General features: G+C 37.2%; 1 protein-coding gene across 1 annotated transcript; it reads right to left on the reverse strand.

Annotated features, from left to right (window-relative positions):
- Window positions 1-1,213: 1,213 nt before the first annotated feature.
- On the reverse strand, window positions 1,214-6,249 carry LOC140139716 (hyalin-like). Its single transcript, XM_072161419.1, has 8 exons — window positions 6,219-6,249; window positions 5,887-6,132; window positions 5,530-5,775; window positions 5,145-5,390; window positions 4,602-4,841; window positions 3,525-3,874; window positions 1,650-1,788; window positions 1,214-1,452 (listed from the first exon to the last, which is right to left on the reverse strand). Exons 1-8 carry the CDS (start codon window positions 6,247-6,249, stop codon window positions 1,214-1,216), a joined length of 1,737 nt encoding a protein of 578 aa, XP_072017520.1.
- Between the last annotated feature and the right edge of the window lie 9,480 nt (window positions 6,250-15,729).

Raw genomic sequence — 15,729 nt, forward strand, 5'->3', positions numbered from 1 at the left:
TTTGTGAAATAATATATTAAAAGTAAAAATCAAAAATTTTTGATTTTGATGAAGAGGTTAAAAAAATGCAGGGTAATTTTTTTTCCCTGTATTTTTTTTTTTGGATAAGTTAAAATACAGGGGGAATTTTTTTGTGTAATTTGGATTGGGGTGAATTAAAAATACAAGGATGTTTTTCTGTGTACACAGCATTTCTGTGATTTTACTGTGTATTTGGTGGTTGAGTTGATTTACACGGGAAAAGACAGGTTTTTGTGATTTTTACTGTGTATTTGGTGGTTGAGTCGATTTACACGGCAGTTACACAGGTTTTTGTGATTTTTACTGTGTATTTGATGGTTGGAGGAGATTTTATACGGGAAATGACAGTAAATGTGTTAGTATTTGGTGGTTGAGTCGATTTACACGGGAAAAGACAGGTTTTTGTGATTTTACTGTGTATTTGATGGTTGGGGGAGATTTTATACGGGAATAGACAGTAAATGTGTTAGAACTGGCAAAAAATCAACTACTCGTCAGGTCAATGTTCATCATATCCCGTATGTTTCTTAAAATTCATTCATATTTGAGACAAATTTCTGTGCCCATTTTATAGGTGCACAGGTAGATCCGTGTTTTTTTTAATTTTCATTTCCTTTTAATGAAAGAATTAAGGTTTTCCACTGCACGGGGGTCACAAGGGTGATACTAATTTTAATGCTATATTTTCAAAACGAATACGTGTTCCCGGTTGGCTCTATAGCGATTTCACAGAAAAGGTATTTCTAGTGCAATGTAGCCTAAGTCATTACGGACTCCAAGAACGGCTCTCCATACACAAATGAACAAACACAAAGGAGGGTAGTCTCCTCCGTGACCAGCTTGATTTCGATGGAGCGGAACCAAATTGGCTGCGGAGGAGACGGGTCGTTTTGCTATGCAAATGAGGTAGTGTCGGTGCCCTGTTGACACCATGAGCTGTATATGAGCTGTATTACCAGTCTCGCAGCGCATGCGTAAGGACTAATTTTGCAGATTTCATTATTGCTTTCTGTGTTTAAGTATGCCACTCATAATCCTTCCTTGCTCCCTCCTGGGAACTTCAAACAGTTCTACGCAATGACTATGGTCCTGAAAACTTTGCACATCTTATTGTCGCGCTTAAATAATTGCGCACGCTCTCTAATCATTCGCAAATCTGATTTTGATAAATAAATCTATGGATTTTATTACGTCAATGGCTACCAGATCCTACCTTATCAATATTCAAAATCGCCCAGTCGCGGGCGAAAGAACTCTTGTAATGTCCTTTGTACTTTGCATTGAGTTTATGTGCTTCATGTATATTCTCGTTCAAGGATTCGGAGGTTTTCCATACTTGGAAAGGGTCATATTCATCCAATCCGTTAGTGGTATTCATTGGTGCTGAAGCAGTACTAGATACAGCTTTGAATATCAAATGCCATTCAGGATCTATAGAACAAACATGAAAAGTTAACAATAAATACCTGTATGCTGTCCAGATGATGAGAATGTGGGATAGAAGCACCTGTTGGGACCACCAGATTTGGGGATTTTCCATTTATGTTACTAACAAACGAAATTAAAGCAAATCTAATGCATCGCTTATTTTGTCATATACATGTATGCTACAATATTCTGTAGCTCACCTTCGCATCCTATGAGGTCAAAACGCAATGAGATACGCCCATGCCACTGCATAGGTTGTATCCTGATTACAGTCGCTCGTACAGGCGAAGGAAATGGTTTAGTAACAACAGTGTCCTCATCATTATTTCCGTCGAAGACCTGAATAAAAAATTATTAAAAGTTTCTCATCATCGTCTGATCAAAGTCCCCCATACTCCTCCATATGTTGATACCCAATGTTATGCTTAGGGCTGTGCGATACTTACGAGTCACGAGGGGTAGTAACATTTTCAAACAGCGCGCAACATTTCTTGTCTCTCTCCTCTATAACTCTCTTACCTCTCCCCTCTAGAAAAAAATCGCTTGCCCCTCACGACCTGCCAACAATTGTTTTCTCCGCCCTTTTGGCTTACATTAAATACAAGATACATATTTGGTGCATACGCACCAATATGAACCTCGCTCCAATCGATCCGTGTTCAACGTAAAAGTGACGAATATTTCATTGCTTAAGCATTGGAGAAATAGGTAACCTTGAAAATAGGGACCCAAATTTTATGATTTTTCTTATAACTTTAATACTGGTAGGTGTACGACCCCCAGGTTTGTTTTATTGTATTTGAGCCCGATCGGACAAAGTTTGAAATTTGAACCCTCTGTGATGACCTTTGACCTCGGTTGACCTCAATTTTATTTCGGGCATGTATTTCCCTCGTATCAAGGATTCCACCTACCAAGTTTGGGCCTGATCGGATAAAGTTTGAAATTTGACCCCTCCATAATGACATTTTACCTCGGTTGACCTCAATTGTATCTCGGGCATGTAATCCCCTCGTATCATGGATTCCACCCACCAAATTTGAGCCCGATCGGACAAAGTTTGAAATTTGACCTCTCCGTAATGACCTTTGACCTCGCTTGACCTCAATTTTATTTCGGGCATATATTCCCCTCGTATCAAGGATTCCACACACCAAATTTGAGCCCGATCGGACAAAGTTAGTGACGTATATGTTGCTTAAGCTTTCCATGAAGCTTTCCCTTTAAAGGGAATTTTATCAAACACCCCAACAGAAAGAATTTCTTGCCAATTTATCACCACGCATGCTCAATACGACAACCTGGTTGTTTATTAATTGTATTGAGCATGCGTGATGTCAACCTCTATGCAGAAAACAAAATATCGTTTTGTCTAAAAACACTATTTTCTCTGAAAATAGTGAAATTTTATATTTTTTATATTACACACTATCATCGCTTGAATATGATGAAAGTATCATAAATATTTCAATGAAGGTAAATATAATTTACTATATTCAGGCTTTCCCCATGTCCCCACGTTCGATTCAGAAGTAAACACTAATACCCGGCGCGAGGAATCATCCCACCCCAACCCCCAACCCACACCTATTTTACTCTCATCGGTCCTCATCAGTATTGCACAGCACATTAACTTTTCTTGTCTGTGCTCTTTGTGTCGTCATTTTGACCTAACGAAATTTAGTAAGCCTTCATCATGTGTACTAACAATTTTTGCTGATCTTGTTTATCTGGATTGAATTGATAACATTTAGGCTCAGACGTTTGTTCTCCACAATTTCTTCTACAATGTAAAGTACAAACATATTCGAAGTGTTTAACAAAATGTGGTAGATACAATAAATGTCATATCAAACGGACAAATAGAAGGCTGTTTGAACCTGTCTTGTAAAAAGAGACCAAATCTTTCTTTCCATATTTGCTAATCTTACAAATCACATTCTAAATGAGGAGCCGGAGTAGCTTTTGGCGGGAATCTCTTTGGATTGAAAGGAATTAATCAGTAACAAAGATAAGTTTTTAGTGTCTTTTTTTACAATCCGTCCGTATTCAAGATACTATGCTTTATTTCATACCATATCTTCCTGCTTATTAAGTGTCTGTACATATTGCCAGTCCACACCGTAGGTTTTATATTGCACTTTGAATTTGGTCACCCACCGGTCGTATCCATCCCTTCCTTGAATCATCACTCCACTAACCCACATTACGGCGCGTAGGTTGACTTGGATCCATTGGTTGACATCATTGATTGCAGCGATCCACGCTCCGGCGAAATATGGTCCGCCAGTAGTAGTACCTCTTTGATGATTCAATCTTGCGTTGCGAGGACCGTGGCTAGCACTGTTTCTCCAGCTGCTAGACGCTGTGATTTGCCCGTTTTCAATCCGACCATCTTCCATTCCAAGTTGATGCAGGCAATTATCTAAGTTAGATAAATTTATAGTCGAATTTTTAAGGTGCTTTTACCAGAAATTAAGAAATATGGTACAACTTAACCAGTTGCTTGATTTGATCAGGACCAACTGCTTGCTCATGTTATTCAATCTAATTACACTGGACGTTGATAACTTTCTCACACGTTTAACCTTTCAAATATATTAAGAGTATCAATTGGATGACAATTATAATATTATTATAACATTTTAGGAATCAGATCGTTCTAAATGGCTTCAATTTTTTTTTTTTTTTTCAAAATAAGTAACAAAATCAGTGATATATGAAAGTTGCTGTTCAAATTGAAAAATAAGGGTCTTTGGGTGACATATCAAATGGAAAAAGTAAGGGGTCTTCGGGTGACAGAGCATGTGTTCTTAAACAAATATGGGGTCTTTGGGTGAGCGTCTTAACAGCCCTACATACGCGCCACCTCCAAAGTGGGAGTGCCCCCGGACTTACATTTACATAACACAGCCATTTTAAGCCATTTACAACCAGGAATTCAATTCTGTGGGATTGTTTTTGCTCATTTTTGTTAATAAACTTGTTTTCATCGAATGCCCCCCTAATTTAGGTCCAAAAGGCCGCCTCCACCCAACAAAGACCTCATATTTTTATATTTTTCTCTCAGTGCGAAAGTCTGTGCCTTACACCTGTATCGATTTCATATAGAAGTAAACCCGTCCTACCACACCCCCCCCCCGCAATCTTACCAATAACGTAAAATGAGCAACTATCCTGATTCCCATATTCATCCACAGCTGTACATATTACATGTTTTTGACCATTGCTAAAGTTGCCAGTTCCTGATGGAGGGTCACAAGTAACTGTAAGGCTATGACCAGAGTTATCGGTAGCCATAGGCTCTTTCCATCCTGTCACAGATGTCGGTGATCCATGACTTCTGTTGATTGCTTGATCTGGGCAGTGCGCCAATGAAGGAGCTTCATTATCTGATTTAGATACGTACATGTATTACATAGTAAAATGTTATCCCGATAATTTCAAGTTTAAAGCAGTTAGCTATGCAATGATATTGCTTCATAGGCATATAATTCACTAGTTTACAAAATCTTTTGATTGATGAGAACATTTATGTGGTGTACAGAAGTTTGTAATACTGACATTTTCGAGCTTTGAGGAAAGAGTACTTCTCCGCACAACTCTTACCTCACTGAGATCAACGTTAAAAATGAGCAAGTTTCGCTTTTCCTATATCTATCAAAAGCTGTGCATGTTACCAGACGAAAACTTACCTATAACATTGGCGTAAAAGGAGCAACTTTCCTGGTTCCCAGATACATCCACTGCCATGCACGTTACATTTGTTCGTCCAATGGGGAAGTTATTTCGCGATGGAGGAAAACAGGTAACCGTAGGGATGTTACCGGAGTTATCGGTAGCCACGGGGCCTTCCCATATAATCAGAGCCGTGGCTTGCCCAGGATTTGTGACAGTTGTTTGATTTGCAGGGCATGGTGCCAATACAGGGTCTTCATTATCTAATTAATAAAGAAAATCATCAGCAAATAATTGGATTAATTGCCAAAGAGAATTATCGAACTTTAAACTACGGGGATCGAAGCTTACTAAATCCCTATGACTTGCTCATAAATTAAAATAACAAGACGGAACACTTACCTATAACATTGGTGTAAAAGGAGCAACTTTCCTTGTTCCCAGACACATCCACTGCCATGCACGTTACATTTGTTCGTCCAATGGTCAAGTTAGTTCCCGATGGAGGATAACAGGTAACCGTAGGGATGTCACCGGAGTTATCGGTAGCCACGGGGCCTTCCCATGTAATCAGAGCCGTGGCTTGCCCAGGATTTGTGACAGTTGTTTGATTTGCAGGGCATGGTGCCAATACAGGATCTTCATTATCTGGATGAATAAACAAAATCGTCAGCAAATAGTTGGAATGGTTGCTGAAGGGAATTACTCAACTTAAAACATTGTGGATCGAAGCTTACTAAATCCCTTATGGAAACTTACCAATAACATTGGCGTAAAAGGAGCAACTATCCTGGTTCCCAGATACATCCACTGCCGTGCACTTTACAGTTGTTCGTCCAATGGTGAGGTTAGTTCCAGATGGAGGACTACAGGTAACCGTAGGGATGTCACCAGAGTTATCGGTAGCCACGGGGCCTTCCCATGTAATCAGAGCGGTCGCTTGTCCAGGATTTGTTACAGTTGTTTGGTTTGCAGGGCATGGTGCCAATACAGGAGCGTCATTATCTAATAAACAAATTCGTTAGCAAATATTTGGAATGCTTGCTAAAGGGATTACGAAATACGGAAACTTACCTATAACATTGACGTACAAGAAGCAACTTTCCTGGTTCCTAGATACATCCACAGCTATACACGTTACAGTTGTTCGTCCAATATCAGAAGCTGTGTATGTTACAAGACGGAAACTTACCTATAACATTAACGTAAAAGGAGCAACTTTCCTGGTTCCCATATTTATCTAGAGCCGTGCACGTTACAGGTGATTTTCCAATGGTAAAGTTAGTTTGCGATGTAGGATAACAGGTAACCGTAGGGATGTTACCGGAGTTATCGGTAGCCACGGGGCCTTCCCATGCAATTAGAGCGGTCGCTTGTCCAGGATTTGTGACCGTTGCTTGGTTTGCAGGGCATGGTGCCAATACAGGAGCTTCATTATCTGATTAATAAACAAATTCGTCAGTAAATAGTTGGATTGCTTGCTAAAGAGAATTACTCAACTTTTAACATTGTGAATCGAAGCTTACTAAATCCCTATGACTTGCTCATAATTCAAATAAAAATACGGAAACTTACCTATAACATTGGCGTAAAAGAAGCAACTTTCCTGGTTCCCAGACACATCCACTGCCATACACGTTACATTTGTTCGTCCAATGGTGAGGTTAGTTCCCGATGGAGGACTACAGGTAACCGTAGGGATGTCACCAGAGTTATCGGTAGCCACGGGGCCTTCCCATGTAATCAGAGCGGTCGCTTGTCCAGGATTTGTGTTTGTATCTTGATCAAGGCAGGTCGCCAATAAAGGAGCCTCATTATCTGATTTAGATACATATCACAAAGTGAAAAATTTTCTTGATGATTTAATTAGTAATATCATGTATTATACATGTATACGTAATGACGAAAAAATACACACAAATATGTAATGATGTTGCTTCAAATATCTCAGGTTAGTGAGGACATTTCTGCTGTATACATTTACAAAGGTTTATAATACTTAAATTGGTATTCATATCCAGACAGTTTTCGCACATTGGGGAAGTAGAAAGTCTTTCTCCGCACAACTTCAAAAATACAACAAAAAAGAAACGCTTACCATTGACATCAACGTTAAATGAGCAACTGTCGGTATTCCCATATCCATCTGAAGCTGTGCATGTTACAAGCGAATTTCCAATAGGAAAGTTAGTTGTCGCTGGCGGATTGCAGATGACTGTAGGTTTAACGCCAGAGTTATCGGTAGCAACAGGGTCTTCCCAGCCGATCACTGCTGTCGGTTGCCAAAGATCTGTGTTGGTTGTTTTGTTAACAGGACAGGACGCCCAGACAGGATCTTCATTGTCTAATTATAAGACAAAAATACAAATTGAGTTGACTGACTATGTTCAAGTTGACTGAATATTGGATTTCCTGTAACGCTCCGTAAAGTTTAATTGTGTCCGATACCATCAAACATTTTCAGTATAGTAATTATTATTCTCTCAAGGACACAATTGTTAAGGGATGAAATAAAAACTTGACCGGTTGACCGGCGTTTGAACCGCGTTCCATTGTTTAGAACAATAGAAACCGGCTCCAACCGGACGGAATCGCCCGGAAACGCCAATGGTTACATCAGTTAAATCAATTGAAAACCAGTCATAGAAGAGTACGTGATATAAAATTGTTTTATCTGGAAATCGTAATTTTAATTGACCTCTGCATTTAAAGATGCCAATAAGCGTTTATAATATTCAGTGATATTATAAAGTCACACACACTTTTAGACACAATTAACCATTTTTGTTCTTTTCCGCCACTTTATGGCAATTTAGGCCAAATGCCCAACCCCTTTTATATTGACGTGCGCATTGTTTATTTATAGCCACAGCTAGAAGCAACAGGTGGCAATGAGAGTATAAATGAATATTAGTTGTTTCATGCCACATTGGATGGTATATTGTCTGATCTTTCCCTGGGGTATGAGGTTTTCCAATTTGGGCCTACACCAATATAAAGAAAATTTTCAGTTATCTGTTCTGAGACCAAAAATCTTACCTTCCACTTTTACATCAAAACGACATGTCTTCATGATCCCTCTTCTGTCAAAAGCTTCACACACAACTGAGGAATTTCCAATACTAAAATTGGTTCCAGAAGGCGGGTTACAGGTTGAATTGTAGACGTAATCAGTAGAATCAGTAGGCACGGGGTCCCGCCAATGAACCATAGCCGTTGCTTTCCCTTGGTCTGTTTTAGTTACTCTAGTTTCAGGGCACGTGATATCTTTAAATTAAAAATAGAAGGGAGTTTGAGAGATCAGAAGCTTTAGCACAACTAAGCAATGAAAATAAAGCTATATTATAACATTCCCATAAGAAATTGCATTTTTATGTTATCAAATGGTAGTTTTTTAATGTCAGATATGTCCTCTTTTAATTTGGGCCCAACAGACGAGGCAATACAAAGAAAATCGCTATTTTATATGTGTCACTAATGCGAGCCACCCATTCGAATGTGATTCATGTCGGTTCTTTTGATATTTCATGACTGCCCACACGCCATACACTTACTGTACTGTGTTATGAACATCGTGTACCCTTTCGACTAATATTTCCATCGTAATATTAATAAAACGACGGTTCCTGCGTTTTATTCAAAATCTCGGATTTTGACAAAACTAAAGCACCTCAAGTCTTGATTTTTGCAGGGTAAATCAGTTTACGTAAGTACATAACAATCGTGTAAAAAACAGAATTTTGAAAAGTATTTGAGGGCGTCCTCCTCAGCAAATATTATATTAATATAGGAACGTGTTGAGAATTTTGTTAGCTGTGGTATATACAACACTTCTGTAAAACCAAATCGGATTTGTGGAGATATCAATGGTTTAATGAAATTTGTTGCGATTTGAAAAGTTACACATTCAAACAGAGTACTATAGGTAAAGGGTGAGAAATATACCATTACCAGCAAAAAATGAGTATGTTGTTCTAGTCTGGCTCTGGCTATAGCTGGTTTGAGGTCGAGGCTCTTGAAAGTGAGTGGCGATCATCAGGGGGGATTCAGAATTGTGGTCTTATGCAATTTGGACAGATGCTGCATCTAAAATGACGCTGCAGCTTTATGAATCGCACCAAATTTCATTCATTTCTCGATCATTGTTTCACATAATGACGTATGATATGGTATATTCATTACTTTTAACCAGGTTTATACGGCAAATGAAAATCGCAAAACTATCAAATTCGGTTTTCTCGAAATGCGTATTTTGCAAATACGTCAGTATGTAATACGGCCGACGAAGTAAGTGATGACCACTCAAACAAGTAAGAACTTTCTTTTTCGAGGTGTTCTGTGTATCTCTTCAAGAATTTAGACCACACTTTTATCATTGTCCAATATCGCAACAGGTAAAATAAGCTTAATATCTACGCAAGAACCATGCAACATATTTTTTTAATAATTATTGGCTACGTTACCCCTACCTTCGCTTTAATAAGTTGTTAATGTTTAATAATACAAGAAGAGCAAGAGGAAATGGAAGTACTAGAACAACAAGAACCAGTCGGAAAAGAAGGGGTATATGAACAGGCTAAGAGAAGAAGGATAATGAGAAGGAAAATTAGATGGCAAAGAAGAATATGATAATGATGACAAAGTAGAATTTACATTCGTAATTATAGCACTGCATATAAAGCACTTTTGGTGCCACTATTGAGCCCAAGGTGATACAACCAACGGAATTGCCATATACTCTCCTTGGAAGTCACTTATTAGAAAAAAAACTAGGTTAGCCCATTGTGCAATGCCAGAATTCCGAGGTAAAAGTTTACACAGGCGTCAAATTTCAAAGTTGCTCAAATGTTGCTAAACCTTATTCCAAAATTGATTGAACGTTCTCAGTCATCCAGTTGTAGTAATATGAATTTTGGAATTAAATCAAAATACTGGACTTACTATTTTTAGCAATGCTACGTTGCGTGTGAAACCATCACACTTCATCAGGCAACATACCCGCTGGAATATTGCTAAAAATAGTAAATCCAGTGTTTTGATTTAATTACAAATTTCAACTTATTCAAAAATATTCCTCACATCATGAGAATTAAGAAAATGTATAGTTTGACCTATTCATGGCTAATCGTTCCGGAGTTATAAACAAAAAGTTCGAATGTCAACATATGGGCTACACTTGTGTCAAAACAGAGATATTTTTCATCATTATTATGTTTTGATGAATCCAAGTGTATGAAAATATTGGATCCAAAACATAATAAGGATAAAATTGAATGCTTTACGGCCAATATATATTGGTCTCGGTATGAGTTTTAATATATTGGACTCGACTACGTGTCATCCAATATTTTTAAAACTCATAGCTCGACCAATAAATATGGTCTTAATCGATCCAGTTTTATGTCAAAATCGGATTAAATTTGCTGTTCTGAACCCATGTGGAGCCCAACTGTTGACCTTCGACCTTTTTGCTCATAATTTACTCAGGAACGATAGGTCGAACTATATAATTTCTTAAACTTTGTGCCACAGGTTTTAGAATTAGTTTTAACAAAAATTGAGCAACTTTGAAATTTTTTACCCCTGTATAAATGTTGACCTAGGAATTATGGGATTGTAGAAATGGTCAATGGCTAACGTATTTTTCCTAATAAGTGACCCACTAGGAGAGTATACATGGTATAATGTCAATTATGCTGCTTGTATCACCTTGTATCACGCTAATCTGCAGTACTACTAGCATTCTTACGCATGCAATCCAGATTATAATGTTTCATGATCATGCTGATGTTACTTGTTGTCAACGGATGGTCTACATAAACTGGTCTAAAATGTCGCATAGGTCTAATCGGATTCGCTCCTCCATATATGACACTGGTACATTGACATGGATCCGGATACGGCAGAGCCCAACGCCAGACATGATCATCATCGTGTTCTTGTCCAACTGCACACTTATGTGCCTCAATAAAATTGAATTGATCTAAAAAATAACAGCAAGAACAACAATTATAGTAATAATAAGAACAATAAAAATGTTATTTTTTAAGTGTTCTAATCCATCTGTGAGGAATTGACTTGAAAAGCAGTATCGCCGGTGATCATATAATTTTGTGTAAGCTGTTTGTATGTTTGTTTGAGTTTTTGACTTATTTTGCTTCTTGGGTTTTTTATTTGTGTCTTTGTTTTAATCTTCAAATGAGCTGGCACATATTTTCATTGCTTGATATATGCGTTACGTCACGAAAAATCTATAGTTTTGAATTTACTCATAGAGTCATATTCGAGTGCGTAACTATCAAGTGCAAATCCGAAGCTCTTGGGTAACACGTAATAGTAACATTTGTAATTAATAATTCTTATTATCTCAACACATGACCTTCATATGGAGACTGGCAACCCAAGTTCGGGATCAGTGACCTGTTGGACACTTGACCTCAAAACTCGGTTGTATACTCTTGAATTGGTTGCTGAAGATAATTACTGAACTTTACCCCGAGTTTTGGAGTGAAGTGTCCAAAAGGTGTTACTTATAACCGAAAATGTTATTTGTTTGCTTACCTAAAGCATCTAAATTTCCTTACTAATTGTCGCTGGGCTGGAAAACCCCACGAATTTGATTTCAAAGGTCAAATGCAAAACATATTATCTAAAAAGTGAGTACATCAATGCATTATGTGTAATTATAATCATATTTTTTTCTGTGTTTTATCTTTTTGAATGACTCTCAAATAATACCAGGTCAAAATAATGCAACCTGGAATTTTTGTTCGTCTTTGCCCCTGAAATTGTTTCCCCCCCCATCCCCGACCATGAAAGCTGGCTACACCCCTGCATAAATCTTATAATGTGCAACATTCTTTTTTGTGTGTCAACTTGACAAAAACGTCCTAACACACCTTCTGCCTACCTTCCTTTTTAAATGTAAAATACATTGCCTGTACATATCCAAATAACCAACACCATGTTCTACGTTAATTCTGTTAAAATTGAACAATTTGTGTGTTTTGACATTGGTCATTTTACCTACATGAGGTTTTGCCTTAGAGGTCAAATTTCAAAGTTTTCTGCCCAGCGATTATATTCTTTGTTTATAATCTTGATTAAATTTTGATTTTTGATCAAGTTTGATTGCGTCGTTGTACCAAAAACAGTCATTGAACTTTAAAATGTATTATTAAGCTCATTGAAGCACATCACACTAATGGCAATGCAAATGCAATAATGCCTGATCATATTTAATTTCCTGTAAAGATCTGGATATTAAAAATTCATAAGACATTTTAGTATTAGTAATTAGCTTCATATCACTACTAAGAGGTTCGGTTGCTTTAGGTGGTTACCATGACTATTATAAAAATTGAATTATAATGGGAATTATAATAACGACGACCAATTGTGTTTTACCCTTGTAGCGTTGTCACTTATCACTAAGCGGTTTGGTCGCTTTAGATACGATATACAACTTGAATCATTATAATGATATTTGATTAATGTCCTGTCAGATCCCTTTCTATTGTAGTGTAATATCACAGGTTTAAATATTGGTATTTCAGAAAAATTTGTATATAGAATTATTTTATTATGTATTTTATTGTGAACAGGAGTAACGATAGTGATGATGACGACGAGAAGACGATGATCAAGATGGTGAGAATGATGATGATAAGCCTAAGCAAGCAGTGACGTAGTCATGACTTTTTTAGGGACAGGCTAAAAGGGACAAAGGGAAAAAGGGACAAGGCAACTTTTAAAGGGAAAATTTGACGAAAATGGTCAAAAATTGCCTGGAAAATATTTAAAAAAGCCCTACAATTTTTCAATATCATGGGGTGCTGCGTCCGACAGGGGAGCAACAGGGGCGAACACCACCAGAATCCAATGTGCTTCACTTTGGAACAATTTACCATCTACTCTAAAAAATGCACATTCGGTTGCTGTTTTTAAACAGCACATGAAAAACATCTCCTTGGTAATTATATGCCAAGTGATTCGTAATTTCCATCATGTTTCATTGCTATTAATGGTCTCTGTCGTATTTTGCTGTCATGTCAGCATTTGTTTTTGACACCCGTATTCAACACACTATTAGTTAAACATTAAACTGTAATTTGTGCGCCCAGTGTATATGGACAAAAACTTATGGTCAGAATGACCACAAGTTTTTGTTTTTCACTATTTCGTCCATATGCATTCAGTTCACGACTTTTATTGTAAGTTTGTACCTTGCATATTATTTAGTTTTTGTTTTTGTTCTTGTAGTAAATATTCAAAGTTGTAACTTTATGCCGAGTGCACTGCACCTCACGCTCTGCGTTTAGCAGTGTCCTCATCCATCATCTTGCTCATTAAAGTTTTTCATAAAATTGCTTTTTTTCATTGGATACTGTACATGTATATAAAATATATTTATATTTGCTATTTTCATAATTATGTAACTCATTGTATACCGGTATTGTTGTTTGATGGATATATAAAATAAAAAAATGATTGATTGATTGATTGATTGATTGATTGATTGATTGATTGATTGATTGATTGATTGTGATGAGGAGAAGGAGGAAGAAGATGAGAAGGAGGAAGAGGGCCAATGTGGTCGATAAATAAAGGTAAAATGCTGTTATATTGTGTATAGGATGAGGACAATGAAGAGTAACACTGAGAAGTACTTAAGTAAACTTTATTTTGAAATCTTACCTGACAAAAGGCACAGTATCAGTAAAAGCTGCAGTATGCAACCAATTCCTAACCGATACATAATTGCACCGGCTAGAAATGTGTAAAACACTGTTTCAAGCGCTGTAAAAAACACCAAATATAAACATATGAGGAACAAAATAATAAAATTAAATTTTACGTGAACAAAAATCAGTATTGTGTTATTGCTTTTTTCTTTTCATTTCCCCCTTCGTCCTCTGGTTTTACTCCCAACGCTCTCTGCTCTGGTTCAAAGTGGCTCTTTGTCTCTACGTGTCTTCCTCAGGGCCGGATTTACTATTCTGCCAGATGGGCCCGGGCCCAAGGTAAAGTTGCATAATTGTGCATAATGTTGGGCTAAAATAGTCTCAAATTTTTCTCATTTTTTCTCCCTCTCCCCCTGTCTCTCTCTAATGTGCTTTTCCCAATCGCTGAACATCTGCGTTATAATTAACACTGTCCTCCAACATGGCTGCCATTTCAATTGTTATACCGTTCCGGTTGGTTTATTGCACATGGTCTACTCGCCGTATAAGTAGTGATGTAACAGGATTAATTACCATAACGATAGGTGAAACAATAATTTTTGAATATATTGCCCTGCACTATAAGTAGGCAGCACTCATCACCTGTCATATCTGTTATGTGTACACTCATAGGTTGAATACAATAATGTTTCATAAATTTCAATAGAATTATGATCCAAGTCTTTTTTGCTTATGCTTTGATAATCAATGGTACAATGCCGAGTTGCGACGTACGTCTAGTACAGGGCAATACATTAAAAATTGTTTCACCTATCGTTATGGTAATTAATCAAGTGATGATGTAACAGGATTAACTATAGCAATACAGCCTGTCTCAAAAAAATGTGCAAGTAAAAAGCGCCCTCTATGGCAAATACCGTTGTGACATGGTGCTTACATCAACGTCAAGGGCGGAGTCTTAGCTCTCAAATGCCGTTTGTTCTGTTCAATTTGCTTGTTTTAATCTCGAGATATGTTTAGTTAACAACGAAAGGGTAAAATCACAATTCTGCCACTTTTACTTTTACGTTATACAACTTTGATTGGAAAATGGTTTTACAACGGTTTTTTTAAAAACACCTTTAATGTTTGTTTAAGTTTACTGAAACGCAGATGAAATAATACCATGAATACAGCTCTTAGAACCACTGAAATGTTGAATTTCAACCATAATAATTACAAAATACGTTCTCATGCCCATGTCAAAATGGTAAACCCCACTCAAAATGGGCATTTTGATAACATACACATTATTAAAAGTAATTTAATATGCTTAGGCGGGTACACAACTTTCCAAAAAAATCAATTTGCCTTTCAAGATATTTACTTTTGTCAGTGACAATTTAACTATATCAATCAAACCTCAGCATCTTGAGGACGGCCTTTTGGTTTTTAAAGGTACTTTCATCGGGCTCTGTGGGTCCAGAAACCACCAAAAATGTCAAATTTGACAAAATTAGACAAGCATTGACAATTCATACGACCAAACAAAATTAAGCATTTTGATGACATCATACATTTTAAAAATTATTTTTATCAGATGGGTCCAGAGACCACCACCCACCCAATTAAAATTTCGCCTTTCGGTGTAGACAAAGATAATACATTGGCATTAAAAATTCAACCGACCAATTAAAATTCAGCAATTTGATGACCTCATGCGTTTTTTAAAATGGCTTTGTTAAATTATGTGGTCCCCAAACCCTCTAATGTAACAGTCTTTTCATGTTTGTCTGACGATTATGTTCCGTTCCTACTTTTGGCATACATTGAGGCGATTCTGGACCACTGTGCGGTGCCGTGTAAAAAAATAAAATTGATTATAAATTGCCAAAAGGTGAAGGATGCGTCACTAAAAAAGATATGTTTGAAACAAAAA

This window comes from Amphiura filiformis, chromosome 18, assembly GCF_039555335.1.
Source record: "Amphiura filiformis chromosome 18, Afil_fr2py, whole genome shotgun sequence".
In the NCBI taxonomy this organism is placed as follows: domain Eukaryota; kingdom Metazoa; phylum Echinodermata; class Ophiuroidea; order Amphilepidida; family Amphiuridae; genus Amphiura; species Amphiura filiformis.

Coding starts and splice junctions, on each gene's coding strand:
- LOC140139716 (XM_072161419.1), bottom strand. CDS start 6,249: ATGTATCTAGGAACCAGGAAAGTTGCTTCTT. Junction 5,391..5,529: donor CTTTTACACCAATGTTATAG/GTAAGTGTTCCG, acceptor TTTATTAATTAG/ATAATGAAGACCCTGTATTG. Junction 1,789..3,524: donor TTAATAAGCAGGAAGATATG/GTATGAAATAAA, acceptor TTTTTTATTCAG/GTCTTCGACGGAAATAATGA.